Source organism: Rhodotorula paludigena, assembly GCF_050403205.1.
Source record: "Rhodotorula paludigena JCM10292 DNA, Rt_paludigena_JCM10292v1_ctg1, whole genome shotgun sequence".
NCBI lineage: Eukaryota > Fungi > Basidiomycota > Microbotryomycetes > Sporidiobolales > Sporidiobolaceae > Rhodotorula > Rhodotorula paludigena.
In genome coordinates this window covers 714,136-731,514 of record NW_027481457.1, presented here as the reverse complement: position 1 = coordinate 731,514, position 17,379 = coordinate 714,136, and the positions used below count along the sequence as shown (strand labels likewise).

Genomic DNA, 17,379 nt, shown 5'->3' with positions numbered 1-17,379 from the left:
TCCTGTCGATACCCTTTCAAGTCTGTTGATACCACGATTCCCGGTGCAACGGTGACACCATGCTAGACGCAGAGTCTGTGCTCTCGTGAGCACGGAGACGACTGGGCAAGCAGCAACACTGCTCGCGCGCTGCGATGGGCGCTTCCGTCGCTCTGATCCGCCGTTCCGGCTCTCCTGCCTCCTCCGCCAAATCCCAATCTTGAAAATGATAATGGCGATGCCGATTGCTACAGACACAGTTGAACGACACTGCGTATGGCAGATGTAGATGCCCTCACTCGCCCTTCCCGCGGTAGATGGCGTCCGCAACCCGGACCACATCCCGCATCTCTTTCGTGTCGTGCACGCGCACGACCTCGCACACTCCGCTCGCGACGCACGCGGCCGTTGCAGCGCTCGTCTCGGCGATGCGGTCCTTCGCGTCGTCCTTCTCGGGCGCGAGGAACCGCTTGCGCGACAGTCCGACGAGGACGGGGAACTCGCGCAGGGGCGAGTCGCTCGCCGGCCCGAAGATTGCCGGGAGCGCGCGCAGGAGCGCAAAGTTCTGCTGCGCCGTCTTGGCGAAGCCGATTCCCGGGTCGAGCAGGATGTTCCACCGCCTGACGCCCTTGCCCAGCGCAGCCTCGACGCTCTGTTCCAGCTCGGCGCGCATTCCGCCGACAACGCCGCCGTGCGCAGAGTAGTCCGTCAGGCGCGTCATCGTGCTCGGATCGCCGCGCGAGTGCATCAGGACGACGGGGCACGCGAGGTCGGCCATTGCGTCGAGCATGCCATGCTCGCGCCCGCCGTACACGTCGTTGACAAGCGTCGCGCCGGCGGCAACAGCTGCACGCGCGACTGACGGGCGGAACGTGTCGATCGAGATGGGCACCTCGCGCGCGGCGGGCGAAGCACTGTCGGCTCGCAAGGCCGAGATGACTGGCACGACGCGCTCAGCCTCCGCGTCCGGCGAGATGTTTGCCGCACCGGGGCGGGTCGACATGCCGCCGACATCGAGAATGTCGGCGCCGTGCGCGAGGTGCAGCTTGGCGGCGGCGAGCGCGCGCTCGAGCGTCGAGTGGTCGCCGCCGTCCGAGAACGAGTCGGGCGTAACGTTCAAGATCGACATGATGGTCGTGCGGGTCGATGTTGCGGGCGCCGAGGCGCGCGAGAAGGGGTGGACGATCGACCGCGAGAGCGGGTACACGCGATGCACTGTCGAGGGCGACGTGGCGAGGACGGTGCGGAGGAGCTCGAGGGGGGTCTGGCGCAGTACAGGATGCGTGAGCGTCGGAGCCAGACTGCGCAACGTGCGGATCAGCGACCTTTGCAAGGGAATCAATCAGCCCAAGGAGGAAACGGACTCGGCGAGCGGCCTCAGCACGAACTCCCGCTCTGCAATGCCCTGATGCGGCACCTTGAGCCATCGCTCCTTGTCCTTCTGCGCGCTGCCTTCTGCTTCGCGTGTGTCGAAAACGAGCTGGTCGTACAAGAGCACGTCGAGGTCGATCACGCGCGGCCCGTTGCGGAATGTGCTAAAGTCGCGCCCGAGCGACTCCTCGACGGCTTTGCATGCCTGCAGGAGCTCGGCCGGCGAAAGGGTCGTCTCGACCTGGCGGAACGAAGCGAAAGCGAAAGAGTCAGTCAAGAGGGCTTTCCTTGCGGCGACCGGGAGTAGCGCACCTTGACGGCGGCGTTCAGGAACTTTGCCTGATCTTCGTGGTACATCGCCTCGCTCTCGTACATGAAGCTGGTGTCGACGACCTTGACCGCGCCCTGCGAGACCTCCTCGAGCTTCGACACGGCGTCATTGAGGTTCCCTGCGCGCTCGCCCAGGTTGGTCCCGAGACCGAGATACGCGATGTGCAGGTTGTCCGCGGCGGCGGAAGAGGTGGAGAAGCCGCGCGCGGGTGCGACGAGCGAGAAGAGCGCGGGAAAGTCTGCGCGCGTGCGCGTGACCTGCACGGACGGGTGGCGCGCAAACATGAGCGCCGAAGGCTTGGACACGCGCACGGTCGTGCGCGGGACGTCCCAGCCTGGGGTTGCGGGCGTCGTCGCAGAGAGGGGGGTCGAGGGAGGAGTGAGGATGAGCGAGGAGAGCGAGGTGACGATGTGCTCGATAGTCAAGGGTCCAGAGGTTGACAAGTGCTGCGTGGAGACAAGCTGCAATCTCAGCACGGTGCTCGGCTGAAGAGCCGCGCGTACAAACGAGGTGCAAGTCCCCTTCAACGCACCTGCTCGATCTGCTTGACCGTCTTCCTCCACCCGGCCCACCCTGCGCGGGCCCCGCTCGCGAGTCGTGTGTTCATGTCGTCTGCGCCAAACTCGAGGTCGACGATGACTTCCTGCTCGTCGAGTCGTTCGCAGGCGTTGAGGCCAATGATGATTTGGCGGCGGAGGGCGCGGACGAAAAGGGTGTCTGCCTTGAGGGCGGGCGAGTCGGTGCGTAGGGTGTACTCGCTGCTCTTCGGCTGCCCGGACGAGCCGGTCGGAGGCGTGGGCGCGAGGGTGTAGTCTGCGCGAGAGCGAGAGAGGACGACGCCGACGCTCTCTGCGGTGAGGAGTGCGCGCGGACGGCGCAGCTCGAGGCGGACGTTGGGAGCGCTGGCTCCGAAGAGGACTACCCTGCACAGCTGCTCGGCGAGCACCTCGAGCGGGAGACCTTCGTCGGACGGCGAAGAGAGGCTCGCGACGTGCTTCTCGACGGCCTTGGTGACGGTGCCGTAGTTGAGTGAGTCGGTGTGGAGGTTGTCTGCGTCTGCCTCGGTCTGTACGCTCGTGCGGATCTCGAGCGAGCACACGAGCGGCTGCTGCTTGTTCGCGCGCTGCCAGAGGTCGCGCTCGAGCGAGGGGGAGCGCAGCTCGAGGTCCGACACGCGGATGAGGTCGCGCTGCATCCACCTGTGCCCAAGTCAGCCCCGTGCGAGCAGCGCAAAGTGAGCGAAATCGAGCGAGGTGCTGCCGTGCGGCTCTCTCGAGACGAGATATTCGCGCGCTCGCCGGCAATGGCAGGGAAAGCGCGCTACGCAGTTCTGGCAGCTGCCACAGTGTGCTCGCTGTCCTGCGGGTTGCAGTACTGCTTCTCGTGCGCTCTCTCGCAGCCGCGATCGCCTCGTCGTCCTCGCTGACCAAGGTCGGCTGTGCCGCGCAGGGCTTGGGCACCGCAGCTGGCGAGCAGGCTAGACTTGAACTCGACGCAGATCAACAGCATCGGCGCTTGTGGAAACCTCGGCGTCTATCTGAGCTGTGCGTCACTCGCTCAGAACCAAGTGGTGCCGAACTCCGGAGACGAGATGCCCGTCGCAACACTGCCTCGAGCGCGCCAGGCTGACCTGCTCTCGTCTCGTATAGCTCCCCTCATTGGCCGCATCGTAGACCGAAGGGGCCCAAAGCCGACCCTCGTTTTCGCCGCAGTGGCCCTCTGCTCCGGATGTGCGTCCCTCCTCTGCCTTTCGATCGAAGCGCGCACTCATTCTAACCGTCTGCAGACCTCGTCATCCGAGCATTCTACACGACGGGCGATGATCACGAATCGGGACTGTTTGCCCGCTTCGGCGTGCCCGGCTTGATTCTCGCAGAACTGCTCACTGGCATCGGTGCGTTACGCCCTCCCCCGTGTGCCAGCGCTTCGACTGACTTTGTACATGCTTCAGGCTCCACCGCGGGGCTGAGCTCTGCGGGGAACAGCGTCGCCAAGAGCTTCAGCAAGGTGGGTTCCAGGCTCGAATCGTGCTTCCGCGTGACGCTGACCCTCCTGCATCGTTCATAACAGCGCCGCGCTGCCGCTCTGTCGGTCGTACTCTCTGCATTCGGCCTCTCTGCCTTCTTCTGTGCGCTTGCTCGCGCCTTGATCTCCCAAACCCACCATTCGCTGACCCGCCTGCCCAGACTCCTCCCTCTCGTCCCTCTTCCTCCACCCTCGCGCCGACACCGACGTCACATCGTCCTTCCTACTGCTCCTTGCGCTCGGTAGCCTACTGAGCATGCTCGTCGGCCTCCTCTTCGTCCGCCCAATCCCGCGCGAAACCCGCCTACCAGCAACGGACGCACGCGAAGCAGAGGAAGCGCCAGTCGAGGCAGAAGCGGCCTTGCCCGAAGCAGAGGAGCAGGTCGGAGCAAGTGGGACGGAGCGGACACCGCTCCTTCGCTCCACGTCGAGCAAGAGCATCCAGGAGCGCAACATCGCCGGGTGGGCGCTGCTGCGCGAACTCGACTTCTACCTCATCTTCCTCTTCAACGGGCTGTGTGCTGGTGTGGGGCTGTGCTGTGAGCTCGCTCTTCTTGTCGCTCGCCACCATGCCTGACTGGCTTGGTTCGGGCAGACATCAACAACCTCGGCCAGGTCGTCCGTTCGCTCGCGCTCGCCACACCAATCGACCCGTCTCTCCCCTCCTCCTTTGCCGCTCCTTCGCCCTCTGCGATCGCATTGCTCCAGTCGCGCCTTGTCTCCCTCCTTTCCCTCTTCAACTTCCTCGGCCGCCTCCTGAGCGGCTTCACGTCCGACTACCTCCTGCACCACCCATCGTACCGCCTCCCGCGCGTCTTCTTCCTCCCGCTCACCGCGGCGCTCTACCTCGCCTCGCAGCTCGTTGCGACGCGCGTGACGAGCACGAGCGCCCTGTGGGCGCCGACGGCGCTCACGGGCTTGGCGCACGGGTGCTTGTTTGGGATCAGCGGCATCGTCGGGCTCGAGAGGTTCGGCATGCGCAGCTTCAGCCAGACGAACGGAGTGCTCGCACTTGCGCCGGCGCTGTTCGGTGCGTTTGTGCTTCTCTCGCTCGCGAGAGTTCCTTACGGACCTCAGGCGGGATGTCGCATTTGCGAGTCAGCTGGACCAGCCTCGCACGCTAACACTGCTCTCTGCCGCACGCAGGTCAAGTGACGAACCTCATTTTCGGCCGCATCTACGACTCGCGCTCGCACCCCGTCCCCTCCTTCGTCGCCTCGTCCGCACCCTCGCTCACCTGCACGCTCGGCCGCGCGTGCTACCTCCCTGCGTTCGAGCTCACGAGCGCCATGAGCTTGTGCGCGCTCGGCGTCGGGCTGTGGCTTGCGACTGGGAGGGGCGCAATGCGGGTGAGGGCGGCGTAGATCGGGTGCGAGCGCAAAGACCGCCGCCTAGGTATGCACATGGCTTTATCACGGTCTGGGCAGGATCGCATCAGGCCTGCAGAGAATAAGCAGGACTCGCGCAGCCCACCTCCACGCCTCGCGCGTCAGCTCGTTCAGTCGCAGCTCTGCCACTCACGACAAAGCGACTCGTCGAATACTCTTGCGCTTCATCGCTTGCTTCTGTTTCGAGCGGACGCTGTCGTTTCTTCCCTGCGGCTTGTAGCTGTGCGTCCCGCTCTCTCCTGTCGTACTGCTCTCCTGTTTCTGCCGCCGCCGACGTCCGGGCTTCCTGTGCCAACCCCCGGATAGTCCGAGGCGGATTTCCCGCACCGCTCCAGTGCCTTGGCTTTCGGCTCCGCTGTCTCTTTGTCTCGTCCTCGCCGGCGTCCCTGGCGCCACCGCTTGCGCCCCTTTCAGCATGGCCGACACATCGCGCGCGCATGCTCTTACGCATCTTCCCATGATGGAGCAGCTCGCGAAAATCGCACCCTTGCATATCGAGCACGGCCAGGACACGAACGCGATCTGGGGCCTCGGTTCGCGCTACGATTGTGTGTCTTTTGCGCTTCCCGCTCGCGCGGAGCTAACGACTGCATGCACAGGGCCGATCCACCTGATTCTCGTGCGCCGCGATGCCGGCCTCGCGAGTGGCGCAGAGCTCGAACAGGAGTTCCCGATTCACGTGCAGGTCCGTCTCTTCCCGTCTCGCGCCCCATCCAGCGGCTGAAGGTGAACACGAGTGCAGACGATCCGCATTCTCGAGACCACCCCATGGCACGAAGAAAATGTGCACGCCTTTCCCGCACTCGCACAATGGTTCGTCCGCTTGTGACAATTCAGCTGGCTACTTGCTGCTGAAAGCTCACAGGTTGCTGTCCGCTCCCCAACAGTTTACAGCCATTTCGGGCAATCCACAAGCCCGTCAACGTGCTGGGCTTGACTGAGACCGGCTCTCCCTTCGCCACCGAAAGGTTTCTTGCCGAACGAGGCCATCTCGGCAACATGCAGACGTCCTCCTGGATCGTCGCATTCCTCCTCATCCTGCAGGATGTACATCAGGAGGCGTGGGCTGCCCCGCCAAAGGCGCCTCCGAGCCCGGCACTGGTCTACGCCCTGCGTGGGTTGCGCATGTTCATCTTCATGAACGCGGAATTGCGCGACCTCGGGCCGCACAGCCTACAAGGACGTATGCAGCGGCTCAAACCCGTCACTGAGCAGTCGCTAGAGGCGTTTGCACGCGGACGCGCATACGCACAAGACCGGCCACCGTGGTCAATCGGGTCCGGCACGTTCTTGACCAGATTGCTGGCGCGCAGCTGGATGACCGCCGCGAAGGAAGAGCTCGAGATTGTTCATCCGAGCACGCACGCCTCGGAAGACGCGCTGCTAGAACTCTCAGTTCAGAACAAAGCAGCTTTCGCTATGGCCATCGAGCTTTGCAAGGTACGGGAGACAACTCACGCGTTCCCGCTGAACCAGTTGATTGACACCCCCAAGCGTGCAGGCGTACTTCAAAGCCTACGAGGAAACGCTCCACAGATCCCACAGCCGACGGGGTGACACGGCTCAACGCTCACTTGCCAAGTCGTCGAGGTTTCCGTCGTCGTCGTCCGCCTACGAGCCTCTGGCCCACTGGCAGCCCTCCTAGGCCGTTCTTGCCCACCCTGTACACAATTCTCTCTTTGCGCAACAATGTCTGTGAGCATGCTTTGATCCGCGTGAGAGGGGTTCAACGTTCAACTTAAGAAGGCTCGCACGTCCGTTACTCGCTGCCCTTCCCGATCCTTGCAGGCTCTAGACGCTTTACCAAGACGACGTGCTCTCAGAAAGGCACCCGCAAACGGCTCTTGCCTTGACGGCGTGCTCTCTTTCAGCCCAAGGGCGACCGCCGCAGGCTTTTACCCAGCCAAGCAGTCTCCTCTCTTTCCACCCCCGGCGTCCGTACAGGGGCGTGTCGTGCCAAGACTTGTTTGTAGGCAGGCGGACTCTCCGCGCTTCTTGTCGGATATTCCGTCTGTGTCGTGCGTCGGCTTCCCGGACGATGCCATTCTTCACTTCTCGTTCCGCAACCCCTGCTTGTCCGCGCACGCGCACGCCCCCTTTCATGACCACTGTTGTTCCTGCTGTTGCTATCAGCAAGCAGACAGATGCCCTTGCTCGCTTGCACTGTCGCCTAGGCAGCAGCACCCCCATGATTTTTGGGCGCGGAACGTTTCTTGACTGTGCGTCTTGCCCCAAGCTCCGTCCGATCTGTGCGACTGACACACGTCGCGCACAAAGGGCCAGTCCAGCTCGAGCTCGTGCGGCGCCACGGCAACCTCGCAGCGGGAAGCGAGCTCAACGAGCCGTACCCGCTGGACTGCCAGGTCCGCTTGCTTCTCGTCCACTTCCCTGACTGTGCTGACGCTGCGTCCCTACGAACATCTCGATCGCAGAATGTGCGCATTATCAAGCTACTCGCATGGTCCACGCGCGATCTCGCCGCGCTGAACCAGTACTCGCACGCGCAAGTTGGAACCGGCTCCTCCGTCTGTCCGCAAGCGCTGCTGCTGATCCCGTCGTCATTGCAGCGTCTCGCCCTTCCAGTTGACCCACCACATCTTTCCCACCGCTCGCGGGACCGGCAAGAGGGAGTCATTCGTTGTCAAGGGCGAGCACGGCAGCTCCGGCACCATGATCACGCTTCCCTGGCTCATGACGTTCCTGCTGCTCCTCCACGACGTCGAGCGCCTCGCTTTTGCGACCAGACCAGGACGAACTCCGGGCCCTGGGCTCGTCTACGCTCTGCGCGGGCTGCGCATCTTTATGGAGGAGGACGCGGAACTCGCGCAACTTCCCGACGACGTTTTGGCAGACCGACTTCCCGGCCTTCAGCCACTCCACCCGGCAGCATTGCAGCAGTTTGCTGAGCACAACTCCACGGATAAGCTTTGGTCCGTAGGAGCGGACGCCTTCATTTCGGGGTTCCTTCGCGGCGGACGGTGGGTGCCGGCCGTGCACGAAGAGCTCAAAGCCTTGTTCGGACCGTCGGGTGGGTCTCAGGAGGACTTTGTTGCCCTGATCCGGCGTTCAGAAGCGGCATACGCGCGGGCCGCTTCGCTGTCAAACGTGATCGTTTCCCTTCCGCGCGGTCCGTTCACCTCGACTGATGTTTCCGCGGCGCAGGCGTACTTTGAGGTCTATCTAGCTGCACAAGGCCGGCGCACGGGCGTAGCAATGCGCCGGACAAACAGGTCCCTAGCCAAGTTGTCGTCGCCATCCATCTTCGAGCCCGTCGCGCGTTTGCAGCTGTTCTAAATCACATGTTCAACCTACCGCAACCATCTGCTGCCGTTCTTGCGCATTCTCTCCTCCTCTGCGCAATTCAGGATGCTGTCATAGCGTGGCAGGCATCGACGAGTGGCTCTGACGTACATGTTTGCAAGCGTAGACACCGCGATAGAAATGGTGATACAGGAACAGCGACAACATATTCTCCTTCGTGGCGCCGAGAGATGTGCGGCGACCGTGCGAGACAAAGGGCCGAGTGATGCTGCTCAATACCGCGTGTGCTGCCCATACCCGCCATAGCCTCCTTGCCCACTTCCACCCTGCCCGCCTTGCCCTCCGTACCCTCCGTACCCTCCGTAGCCACCGTACGAAGGCGGCTGCTGCTGGCCTGGGTAGCGCGCGCCGCCCGGTCCAGCCTGCGGCGGGGCGTACGCGCCGTACGCCGGCGGCGGAGGTGGTGGGCGATAGCCGCCAGGTGCGGGCGGCGCCGCATAGCCCGAGGGAGCGTAGCCGGGTGCGCCGCCGTACGTTGCGCCAGCGGGTGGTTGTGCCGGGTCTGCGAGCAAGAGCAGCCGTAAGCACAGCAGTCCGGAAGCGAGAATGCGAAAAGAGAACACACAGCCACCGTACGCGCCGTAGGCTTGCCCGCCGCCGCCACCGCCGTAGCCATATCCGCCGTACGGGCCCTGCGGCGTGTTGGCGCCGCTCGAGTACCCGCTGTTGTACCCGGACGGCGTGCCGTAGCCGGACCCGTTCCCGCCACCGCCTCCGCCGTTGTACCCGCCTCGTCCGCCGCCGGGCCCTCCGCGCCCGCCACGGTCGAGCTTGGCGAACCCAGGGCCAGACTGGTCGCGCTGCCGCATGGCGTGGAAGCCGTTCGACTCGTTGCGCTCGCCGGCGCCGCGACGGACCTGCTCCTTGTCGTGCGGCGTGAGGACCGAGCGCTCGAGCTTGACGCCGGGGAGGAGGACCGAGCGATGCGGCGTCTTTTGCGGCGGGAAGTCGAACGTCGCAGAGATGGCCTCGTCATTGACGAGGTCTGGCTGCGACGGCAACGGCGAGTCGAACGTAGTGCCCGGGACCGAGTCGTCGGCAAGAATGTAGCCCGCGATGCCCTTGCTGCGCTTCGTGTCGACAGGGACGGGCTCGGACGCCTTCTTCTTGCCGTACAGGCCCTCGACGTAGTCGTACAACGGGTGCTTGTTGCCCATGATGATGGTGTCGGTGCCGCGGAGGTTGCGGTGATTCTCAAAGTCGCTCAGCATGGGGTACTTGGTCGCCATGGCATCGAGCAGGCGCTTCTCGTCAATAAAGGGGAGGAGCGCGACGCCCTGCCACAGCATCTTCTTGCCGTTCATGTCGATGTGGAACTCTTCCGGGTAGAAGTCGATGATGGGCGAGTCCTCCTCCGTCATCAGCACTTGGAAGGGCTCGGGAAGGTGGATGCGACTGCGGCGACGCGAGTCAGCGCGAGATGATGACAGGTAGATGCGACGAGACTGCTCACCTCGCGGCGGGAAAGACGCCCATGAGCTGCTCGTAAGGGCGGAACGGCTGGCCCTTGTCAAACTTGATGTCGAGCTGGGCGAGCTCGACAAAGTCGCTCGCGAACGGCGAAAAGTGGTAGGGATAGTACCAGGTCCACGACGGCGTCCCCTGGTAGTAGTACTCGAGGACCCAGCACAGTCCCTCGACGTAGTGCTTGACAACCCTGTGTCGACGCGGTGTCAGCCGGGGATGCGGTGAAAAGGGAGAGAGGCCGGACGCACTTCTTGCGGAACTCGAGGTCGCTCAGCTCGACGCCAAACTTTTGCCGGTAGTAGCGCTCCTTGTAGCCGGGCTCCCACAGCCTGTGTGAGCAAGCGTCAGCGAAAGGCGCGAACTCGCGTACGAACGCAGAGAGGCGCGCACTTGACCGTGTCGTCCTGCTCGACGACGTTGTTGCCGAGCATCTTGAGCGTCGGCGGCTCGGCGACGTTGAGCCCGGCAATCATCGCCGGCTTGGGCGGGAGCAGACTGCTTTCGAGGAACGCGTTGACCTCGGCGTCGCCGCCGCCCTCGCCCGCCGTCGCCGCGAGCGCCTCGCTTGGCTCGGCGTCGACGTCGGTCGAGTCCTGCGTCTCGGTGCCCTCGACGGGCGGCGCCGCGCGCTTGGTTCCACGCGGCGAAGTCACGTCGTCGTCCTGCGACCCGAGCATCTCGGCCTTGAGCTTGGCCGCGGCGGCCGAGTTGCGCTCGGCCTCTGCGCGGCCGGCCTCCTCGGCCTGCTTCTCCTGCTGCATCTCGGCGCCGTCAACCTCGTCCTCGGCCTGGGCGGGCGGCTGCTGGCCGCCGGACGCGAGCTCGGCCTTGATCATGTCGGCCGCGCTCAGGTTGGCCATGCGGAGCGCCATGCGGTTCGCGACGATCGACTTGTTGCTCCCGACCATGCCCGCCGCCTTCTGCGCCTTAACCTTGTCGTCCTCGTCGTCCTTCTTCTGCTCGTCCGCGGCCCACTGCGGCTTGGCCGGCAGGCCCCCCGGACCCGCGGCGGCAGTCGCGGCGGCGGTGCCGTCGGCGTTGACCTCGACATAGTCGACGCCGTTGCGGTGCGTCTGCCCGCCGCCCTGGTTCAGCTGCGCGTGGTGCGACGCGCTGTTGCGCTGCGAGTGCGACTCGCGCTTGTCGCGGTCGATCCGGCGGCGCTTCTCGGCGCGATCCTGGCGCTCCTCGGCTGCGGAGCGTCACGAGGTCAATTTCGTGGAGAGTCAAGCTGAGCGCGCAAACGCACCTTCGCGGCGCTTGCGGAAGATCTCGTCCTCGCGCATGGCGAGCTGCTCGAGGATGATCTGGGCGCGCTCGAGGCGGACCTTGCCGTGCTCGGTGAGGTAGCCGCCCATGCGCTCGAGCGAGCTCTTCCAGATGCCCATGAGCGTGTCGATCGCGCCCTCGCGGATCTCCAGCGACGGGAGGTGCGGCAAAAAGTCGTTGCCGACGAAAAAGATGAGAAAGACCCAGTCGTCGATCGCGCGCTCGAGGCTGAACGGGAACGAGTGCACGGGCGCAGAGAGCTCGACGGCGAGGTACTCGCGCAGGATCGCGACGTCGAGGAAGATGAACGGCTTAAGCGGGCTGCCGCCCTTGGGGATCAGGTCCGGCTCGGGCTTCTTGATCTCGCCTGCGCGTGTGGTGCGAGGGTCAGCAGATGCGACTGTTCGAAGACTCCTCGACACGCACCGGTGCACTGGCTCGAGTGGTGCCCCGGCTGGCCGCAGCGGTGGCACCCCTTCTTGCCCTTCTTGTCGTCGGCAAATACGTCCTCGCGCAGGACCTTGAAGTGCGGCTCGTGGGTCGCGAGCGAGAGCATGATGAGGTCGGCGTCGAGGCCGTAGATGACGTGCTTCGTGTTCGGGTCGTGCGACGGGTGCACGCGCTGCCGCCGGATAAAGTCCATGATCTTGTGCTCGCCCTCGCCCGGAACCGACGCGTCCGAGATGATGACCTCGAGCTGTGGTGAATCGCGTCAGCCGTTGTCGTGCGAGGAAACGGAGGCGAGACCCGAAAGACTCACGCCGGCCCACCCAGGGTCCTCGTTGATCTTCTTGCGCACCCAGTACCGCAGGCTCTTGGCGAGCAAGTCCATGAAGGGCGTGCCGGGCGTGATGGCGTTCGAGTCCCAGCCCTTTTCGTTGCGGTACTCGTCGCTGACCTCCTTGCCCATGGCCTCGAGCTCCTTGATGGCGTTCTGGCGGTCCTCGTCCTTCTGCTTGGCCTCTTGCGCCGAGCGGAAGCGGCGTGAGCGCTGCTGGTTCATCTTGGCGCGCGGCGCGACGCCGTCGATCGCCATCATGAGGAGCTTGCGCGGGCGGACCATGGCGACGACACGCTCGGTGTACTTGAACACCTCGAGCATCATGGCCTCTTCCGTCTTGGGTGCCGGCTGGGTGTCATCGCGGGTCAGCGCGGCTGCTTCGTAGAAACTGGGCCAGCAATCAGCGCACCTTGCCCTCCGGGTGCGTACACGGATGCACAATGCCGTTCATGTCCAAGTATAAACAGTCGAACTCTTCACCGTTCGGGTTTGGTCCCGACATGTCGACGGGCTGGACGAGTCGGGTCAGTTCGGGGCGAGTCGCACGGGTGACAAGGAGCGGGCGCACCATAAACTCGTCGTCGCCCTCTGCGCCCGGGACGGGTACGGGCAGGTCTTCGACGACGCTCGAGACGATTTTCGGGTACCTGCGGGAGTGGTTCAATGTCAATCACGAGTCCGAGGAGACGGCCACGCGGCGGGAAAGAGCCCACTTGCGGCTGAGCCACCGGAAGAGGGCCTGCGAGGATGCGAGTCAGCACGAATGACAGAGTCGCGGCCTAATGCTCGGGGCGAGAGCAGAGTGCAGAGGAGACGGTGCACGCACGGGAACACCCATGGTGGGCTAGCGAGTAGAGTCGAGGTGCGGGTCCTGCAGATCGGCGCGGACGAAGCAGAGTCAGCGCGGGCTCGTGGGGCGGCAGAGGTTGCTCGGTCGAGTAGCGCAGTGCCTCGTGGAGACACAAGCGGCCTGTATGCGCCCGCTAGGTCCGTCGTCGTCGCTGCTGCACCTCGGTACCTCGACGAGCGATGAGGGCGCGCAGGCACGGCACACCGCAGCTGGTCCGCGCCTGACTAGCTGGGCCGGACATGCCGAGCCCTCGGACCAGAGCAGCCCGATCCCGAGCCCTCCACAGCGCGTTGCTGCGGCGGGCGAGTCATGGTGGAGCAGCGCGGCGGCGGCTGCATCTCATTGCGCCGGGCGACTAGCAGGCGGGGCGACGGGGGTGGCACGGTGTTGCAGAGAGGACTCACGGTGCCAAAGAGCACGCGAACCCGGTGGTGGCGAGAGCAAGGCGCCTCAGAGCCGCTCCCGCTCTTGCCGAGGCGAGGCGAGCTCAGCCTCGACGTCGACTCTCGCTCGGCGCTTGCAGGCCAGTCGAGGCGACCCTAGGACCGCACAGCTCGCTCCAGCCATGCTCGCCCACTCGGCCGCGAAAAAGCGCCGCTCGTCGGGACTCACCCGCACCGCCTCGTCCCCTCGCGCCTCGACCTCGAAGCGCACCCTCGACGACGACGCAGACCCCGTGCAGCCGAGCGCACCCGCCGACAAGGACGAGGACGACCGCTTTGCCGCTTTCCTAGACGAGACGGGCGACGACGACGAGGGTGCCGCTCACGAGGATGAGGTCGTGGCCAACGGCGACCACGGAGATGGACACGGGGGCGAGGGTGACGACGGCGAGCTCGACGAGCGCGCTTTGCTCGCCCGCACGACGCTCCCCGCGCACCTCCTCCCGCGCAACGCGCTCGCCAAGAACGCAAAGACGCCCGGCCTCGTCTACCTCTCGCGCATCCCGCCCGGCATGGGCCCGGGCAAGGTCAAGCACCTCCTCGGCCAGTTTGGCGACGTCGGCCGCATCTACCTCGCGCGCGCCGACGCGGGCAAGGGTCCGTCTGGTCGCTTTCGTTCGCGTGCAAGACTCGCTCGCAGCTGACTCGGGCCGCCGCCGCAGAGATCTCGGCGCACAAGAAGCACAAGCAGCGCGAGCGCCACCAGTCGCACAACTTTAAAGAGGGCTGGGTCGAATTTCTCGACAAGCGCGTCGCCCGCTCCGTCGCCGAGATGCTCAACGCGCAGACCATCGGTGCGTCGGGCGTTCCCTCGGGCTCGGACTGTGACTCGCTGGCTGTAGGCCGGGCTGCAGCTGGTGGCCCAGGACAGCTCACTCACCCGCGCACCCCGTCCGCAGGCGGCAAAAAGTCGGACCGCTGGCACGACGACGTCTGGACGATGAAGTACCTCCCGCGCTTCCGCTGGGACCAGCTCTCGGAGCAGGTTGGTGCGTCGGCGTGCTTTTAGGTGTTCTTCTCTGCGCGTGTGGGCTGACTCTTTGGTTGCTTGCCCTCGTACCCGCCACACTTTTGCGCCTTGCCACTCTCCGCCGTGCCCCTCCGCCCCCCCTCTCTCCTGCACCGCCCCTCGTCCCCGCGCCCTCCCCGCAGCCCTCGAGCGCGCGACGCAGACCTCGCTCCTGCGCTTCCACCTCTCGCACTCGAAGCAGGAGCAAGAGTCGTACCTCTCGGCCGTCGAGCGCGCGCGCGTCGGCCGCAAGATCGAGGACAAGGCCGCCGCGCGCGGCAAGAAGCGCCCTGCCTCCACTGCGGCAGAGGGCGAGGGCGGGAAGGACGGCGAGGCAAAGAGGCGGTTTAGGCAGAGGGAGCGCGTCGACACGAGTGAGAAACTCAAGCGGCAGGGGGACGGTGGGAAGGAGCTCGACAGCGTGCTCGGGCGGTTGTTCTAGAGGGGTTGGTGGCGCGGTGGTCTCCGCTCGTAGCTTATGTGGAGTGCAACTCGCTCCGTCCTCCGTCTCACTCGTCTGCGTCCCGGGTGCTCCTTCCCTCGGCTGTTCTCTGCTCCGGAGCACTGCAGAGTCTATGCGCGCTCTTCTACTCGTCACCTACAAGCGTGAGAAGCTGCGCCTGCGCCTCGCCTAGTGCTTGCCTTTGCCTCGGCGCTCACTGACGAGCTCTCGAAGCGCCGTGCTGTCTCGTGCTGGCTGCCTTTTCGTAAGAGCCCTCGTGACGCCGAGCGTGTCCTTACAGGCACCTAGAAAGTCTCTCTGAGAGGGCGGAAAGGGCGTCGTCGGGCAACCACCGCGGCCGACGACTCCGGGAGACGCGCCTCGTCGCGTCGCCGCGCCCAAGTCGCCGGCTCTCGCATCTCTTCCCTCGAGACACAGCCGCTCTGCTGCTCTTGCTGCTCGCTTGCTCTGCGCTGCCGACATGCTTCGCTCGCTCGGGACCCCGCGCCCTGCAGGCGTGCCAGGTGCGTCCTCTCGACCTTGTTTGCCAGTTGGGTGAATCCCGCTCGTCCGTACGGCCACGAGCAGAGCGCGGCTGCTGTCAGTCGCCTCGTGCCCCCTGAGGCGCCGCAGCAACGCTCTGCTCGCGGTCGTCAGGCGTAAGGGCTCGTCGACGACACCGGTCGGACGCTGACCCGCTTTCGCTCGAAACATTCGCAGAGCGGCCGCGTCGCAGCCCGCGCCTCTGCGACGAGCACGTATTCGACGTCAGCCTGGCAGAGCTCGTGCGTCGACGAAAGGCGGACGAGGCCCAAACTGCGCCCGTCGACGAGAACGCTCGGCTGGAGGAGCGCGCCCGACGGCGCGAACTCGCGCTCTTGTCGAGCTGCAACGACTTTTACGCCCGTCCGGACGCCAGCGTCCGCTCGAACGTTGCTGCCAAGCCGTCGGCGCCCCTCGCGGACGCTACGAACTCGACGTGCGTCGCGGGCGGATTCGAGTTGCGAGCATCGGCTGACCACTTCCTCACGGGCAGCGTCTCGTCCGTCTCGCTGCGCCCGCCGACTCCTGCCGCTACGTCCAGCGTCTGCGCCGCCGAAATGTCGGCCTTTCTGCCCTTTCTCCCGCCGCCTGTCGTACCTTTTCTCTCTCGACCCCCTTCGCTCCCGGGCCACGCCTTTCCGCCGCTCGACTTTGACGCTGTCCGTCGAAGCACACTCTCTCGCAAAGATCGAACCTCGATCAAGCACGAGTGGCGGGCAGCTCGCGACCGGCACAAGGTCGAGACGGGCGAAGGCAAGCTTGCGGGCGTGCGCAAGAGGGCGTACGCCGAGGTGGTCCTCGATGACGAGCTCGGTGGGTGCAGGCCGCTCAAGGAAACGCTTCGAGTCGCGTCGACCAACTGGAGCGGCATCAGTCGCGGGAGCAAGGCCCTACGAGCGAGTCCGCGTGAAGAGGACCTGTTCCTCACCTTTGACGAGTATGTGCTCGGGTCTTTTCGCTCTCGCAACGTCATTGACTCGAACGCGCTCGCAGGTCTGCGGGTGCACTGCTCGGTGTAACGTCAGATGGACGAACTCTCTTAGCGCGAGGCGAGAGGCTTCCGCCCGACCTCGTCGCCGCACTCGAGCGCTTCACGGCGAAAGCAAACGAGCCGAGGTACCAGTCGCTCTCGAGGAAAGCACAGGGTCGAGGCGCGCACCGCCAGATCACGCTCGGCGTCACGCGAGACTACTCGAACGTGCGTCCGCGCTCGCCGTCCTTTGTTCGTCGCGCTGACTTGTCGTTTGTGCAGGGCCTTCATTTCACGCAGGCGCACCGCTTGTACTCGGGCAAAGTGGCCGAGCTGCTGTCGGACCAGGACCTCGCACGCCTCAGGTGCGTCGCTTTCGCGTCGCTTCCGCGTGCGCAACGACCTTCTCAAGTCGCTGTTGCCGGCCGCCGAACCCGCCCTGACGCTTTGATCCAGCGGCTGGATGAGTCGCTTCGTCCAGGCACACTTTCTTCGCATCCACAAGCGCTACGAAGCCGCTCGCGGGCTCGGTTCGGCCTTTGCCTCGCCGTTCGGCATCTTTCCCATGCTGTGCATCAACCTCAGCGGCGCAAAGCCGGTCTTTTGCGACCCGCACACGGACGGGAAGAACCCGGCGGCGGGCGTGTGTCTCGTGCTTGCCTATGGTGCGTGCTCCTTTGCTCTGACTCGGGAGGAACTGCGCTTGCGGCGACTCGGCGCACGTCGGTCGTGCGGGTCATGCACTCGCGGGTGCTCCTGCTAGAGGATGAGCTGACGCTCGCCGCCGGCACGCAGGGACGTTCAACTCGCGCTCGCGCTTCTGGCTGCGCATTCCCGAACTCGGGGTGTGCCTCGAGCTTCCAGCCGGCGTCCCGCTCGCTTTCCCTTCCGCGCTCCTCCAGCACCACAACTGGCACGTGGACGGAGCGGACGACGAGGACGAGGCGCGCGCGGGCAGGGGCGTGCCCCGCGGCTCGCTCGTGTGGTTTGCACAGTCGACCTGGCTCATGTTTCGCGAGCTCGGCTGCACCGTCGAGGAGGCCAAGGTGGGCGGGCTGCGCACCCGTGCAGACGAGGTCGACCTGTTCTTTCGGGTGTAGCGTGTGCGCGTAGCGTGTGTGTCGCGTCTCGCGCATGCTCTGTCCTGGACAAGAACACCAGCTCCACTTCTCTTTCTGCTGCTCTCTCTG

The 17,379-nt window shown here is 65.2% G+C and overlaps 7 protein-coding genes across 7 annotated transcripts; 5 read left to right on the top strand and 2 right to left on the bottom strand.

Annotated features, from left to right (window-relative positions):
- Positions 1-274: 274 nt before the first annotated feature.
- FOL1 (trifunctional dihydropteroate synthetase/dihydrohydroxymethylpterin pyrophosphokinase/dihydroneopterin aldolase FOL1) lies at positions 275-2,876 on the bottom strand (the record flags this gene model as incomplete). Its single annotated transcript, XM_076645580.1, has 4 exons — positions 275-1,280; positions 1,344-1,591; positions 1,663-2,127; positions 2,214-2,876. 4 exons carry the CDS (start codon positions 2,874-2,876, stop codon positions 275-277), a joined length of 2,382 nt encoding a protein of 793 aa, XP_076509107.1.
- A 108-nt stretch (positions 2,877-2,984) lies between these two features.
- Positions 2,985-5,070, top strand: JCM10292_002158 (uncharacterized protein; the record flags this gene model as incomplete). The annotated part of the gene is made up of 9 exons (XM_076645579.1): positions 2,985-3,064; positions 3,131-3,225; positions 3,331-3,411; positions 3,468-3,575; positions 3,633-3,688; positions 3,752-3,809; positions 3,868-4,245; positions 4,302-4,736; positions 4,853-5,070. The coding sequence occupies 9 exons, from the start codon at positions 2,985-2,987 to the stop codon at positions 5,068-5,070; spliced, it is 1,509 nt and encodes a 502-aa protein (XP_076509106.1).
- Positions 5,071-5,509: 439 nt separating this feature from the next.
- Positions 5,510-5,818, top strand: JCM10292_002157 (uncharacterized protein; the record flags this gene model as incomplete). The annotated part of the gene is made up of 2 exons (XM_076645578.1): positions 5,510-5,642; positions 5,694-5,818. 2 exons carry the CDS (start codon positions 5,510-5,512, stop codon positions 5,816-5,818), a joined length of 258 nt encoding a protein of 85 aa, XP_076509105.1.
- A 1,464-nt stretch (positions 5,819-7,282) lies between these two features.
- On the top strand, positions 7,283-8,388 carry JCM10292_002156 (uncharacterized protein; the record flags this gene model as incomplete). The annotated part of the gene is made up of 4 exons (XM_076645577.1): positions 7,283-7,313; positions 7,378-7,457; positions 7,527-7,585; positions 7,662-8,388. The coding sequence occupies 4 exons, from the start codon at positions 7,283-7,285 to the stop codon at positions 8,386-8,388; spliced, it is 897 nt and encodes a 298-aa protein (XP_076509104.1).
- Positions 8,389-8,627: 239 nt separating this feature from the next.
- Positions 8,628-12,770, bottom strand: RAT1 (ssRNA exonuclease RAT1; the record flags this gene model as incomplete). The annotated part of the gene is made up of 12 exons (XM_076645576.1): positions 8,628-8,917; positions 8,981-9,810; positions 9,869-10,072; positions 10,131-10,211; positions 10,273-11,074; positions 11,132-11,518; positions 11,578-11,848; positions 11,912-12,280; positions 12,342-12,443; positions 12,501-12,579; positions 12,646-12,671; positions 12,759-12,770. 12 exons carry the CDS (start codon positions 12,768-12,770, stop codon positions 8,628-8,630), a joined length of 3,453 nt encoding a protein of 1,150 aa, XP_076509103.1.
- A 577-nt stretch (positions 12,771-13,347) lies between these two features.
- ESF2 (RNA-binding ATPase activator ESF2) lies at positions 13,348-14,676 on the top strand (the record flags this gene model as incomplete). The annotated part of the gene is made up of 4 exons (XM_076645575.1): positions 13,348-13,822; positions 13,888-14,019; positions 14,125-14,214; positions 14,378-14,676. 4 exons carry the CDS (start codon positions 13,348-13,350, stop codon positions 14,674-14,676), a joined length of 996 nt encoding a protein of 331 aa, XP_076509102.1.
- Positions 14,677-15,157: 481 nt separating this feature from the next.
- Positions 15,158-17,289, top strand: JCM10292_002153 (uncharacterized protein; the record flags this gene model as incomplete). Its single annotated transcript, XM_076645574.1, has 7 exons — positions 15,158-15,200; positions 15,397-15,655; positions 15,713-16,156; positions 16,213-16,417; positions 16,472-16,554; positions 16,646-16,854; positions 16,985-17,289. The coding sequence occupies 7 exons, from the start codon at positions 15,158-15,160 to the stop codon at positions 17,287-17,289; spliced, it is 1,548 nt and encodes a 515-aa protein (XP_076509101.1).
- Between the last annotated feature and the right edge of the window lie 90 nt (positions 17,290-17,379).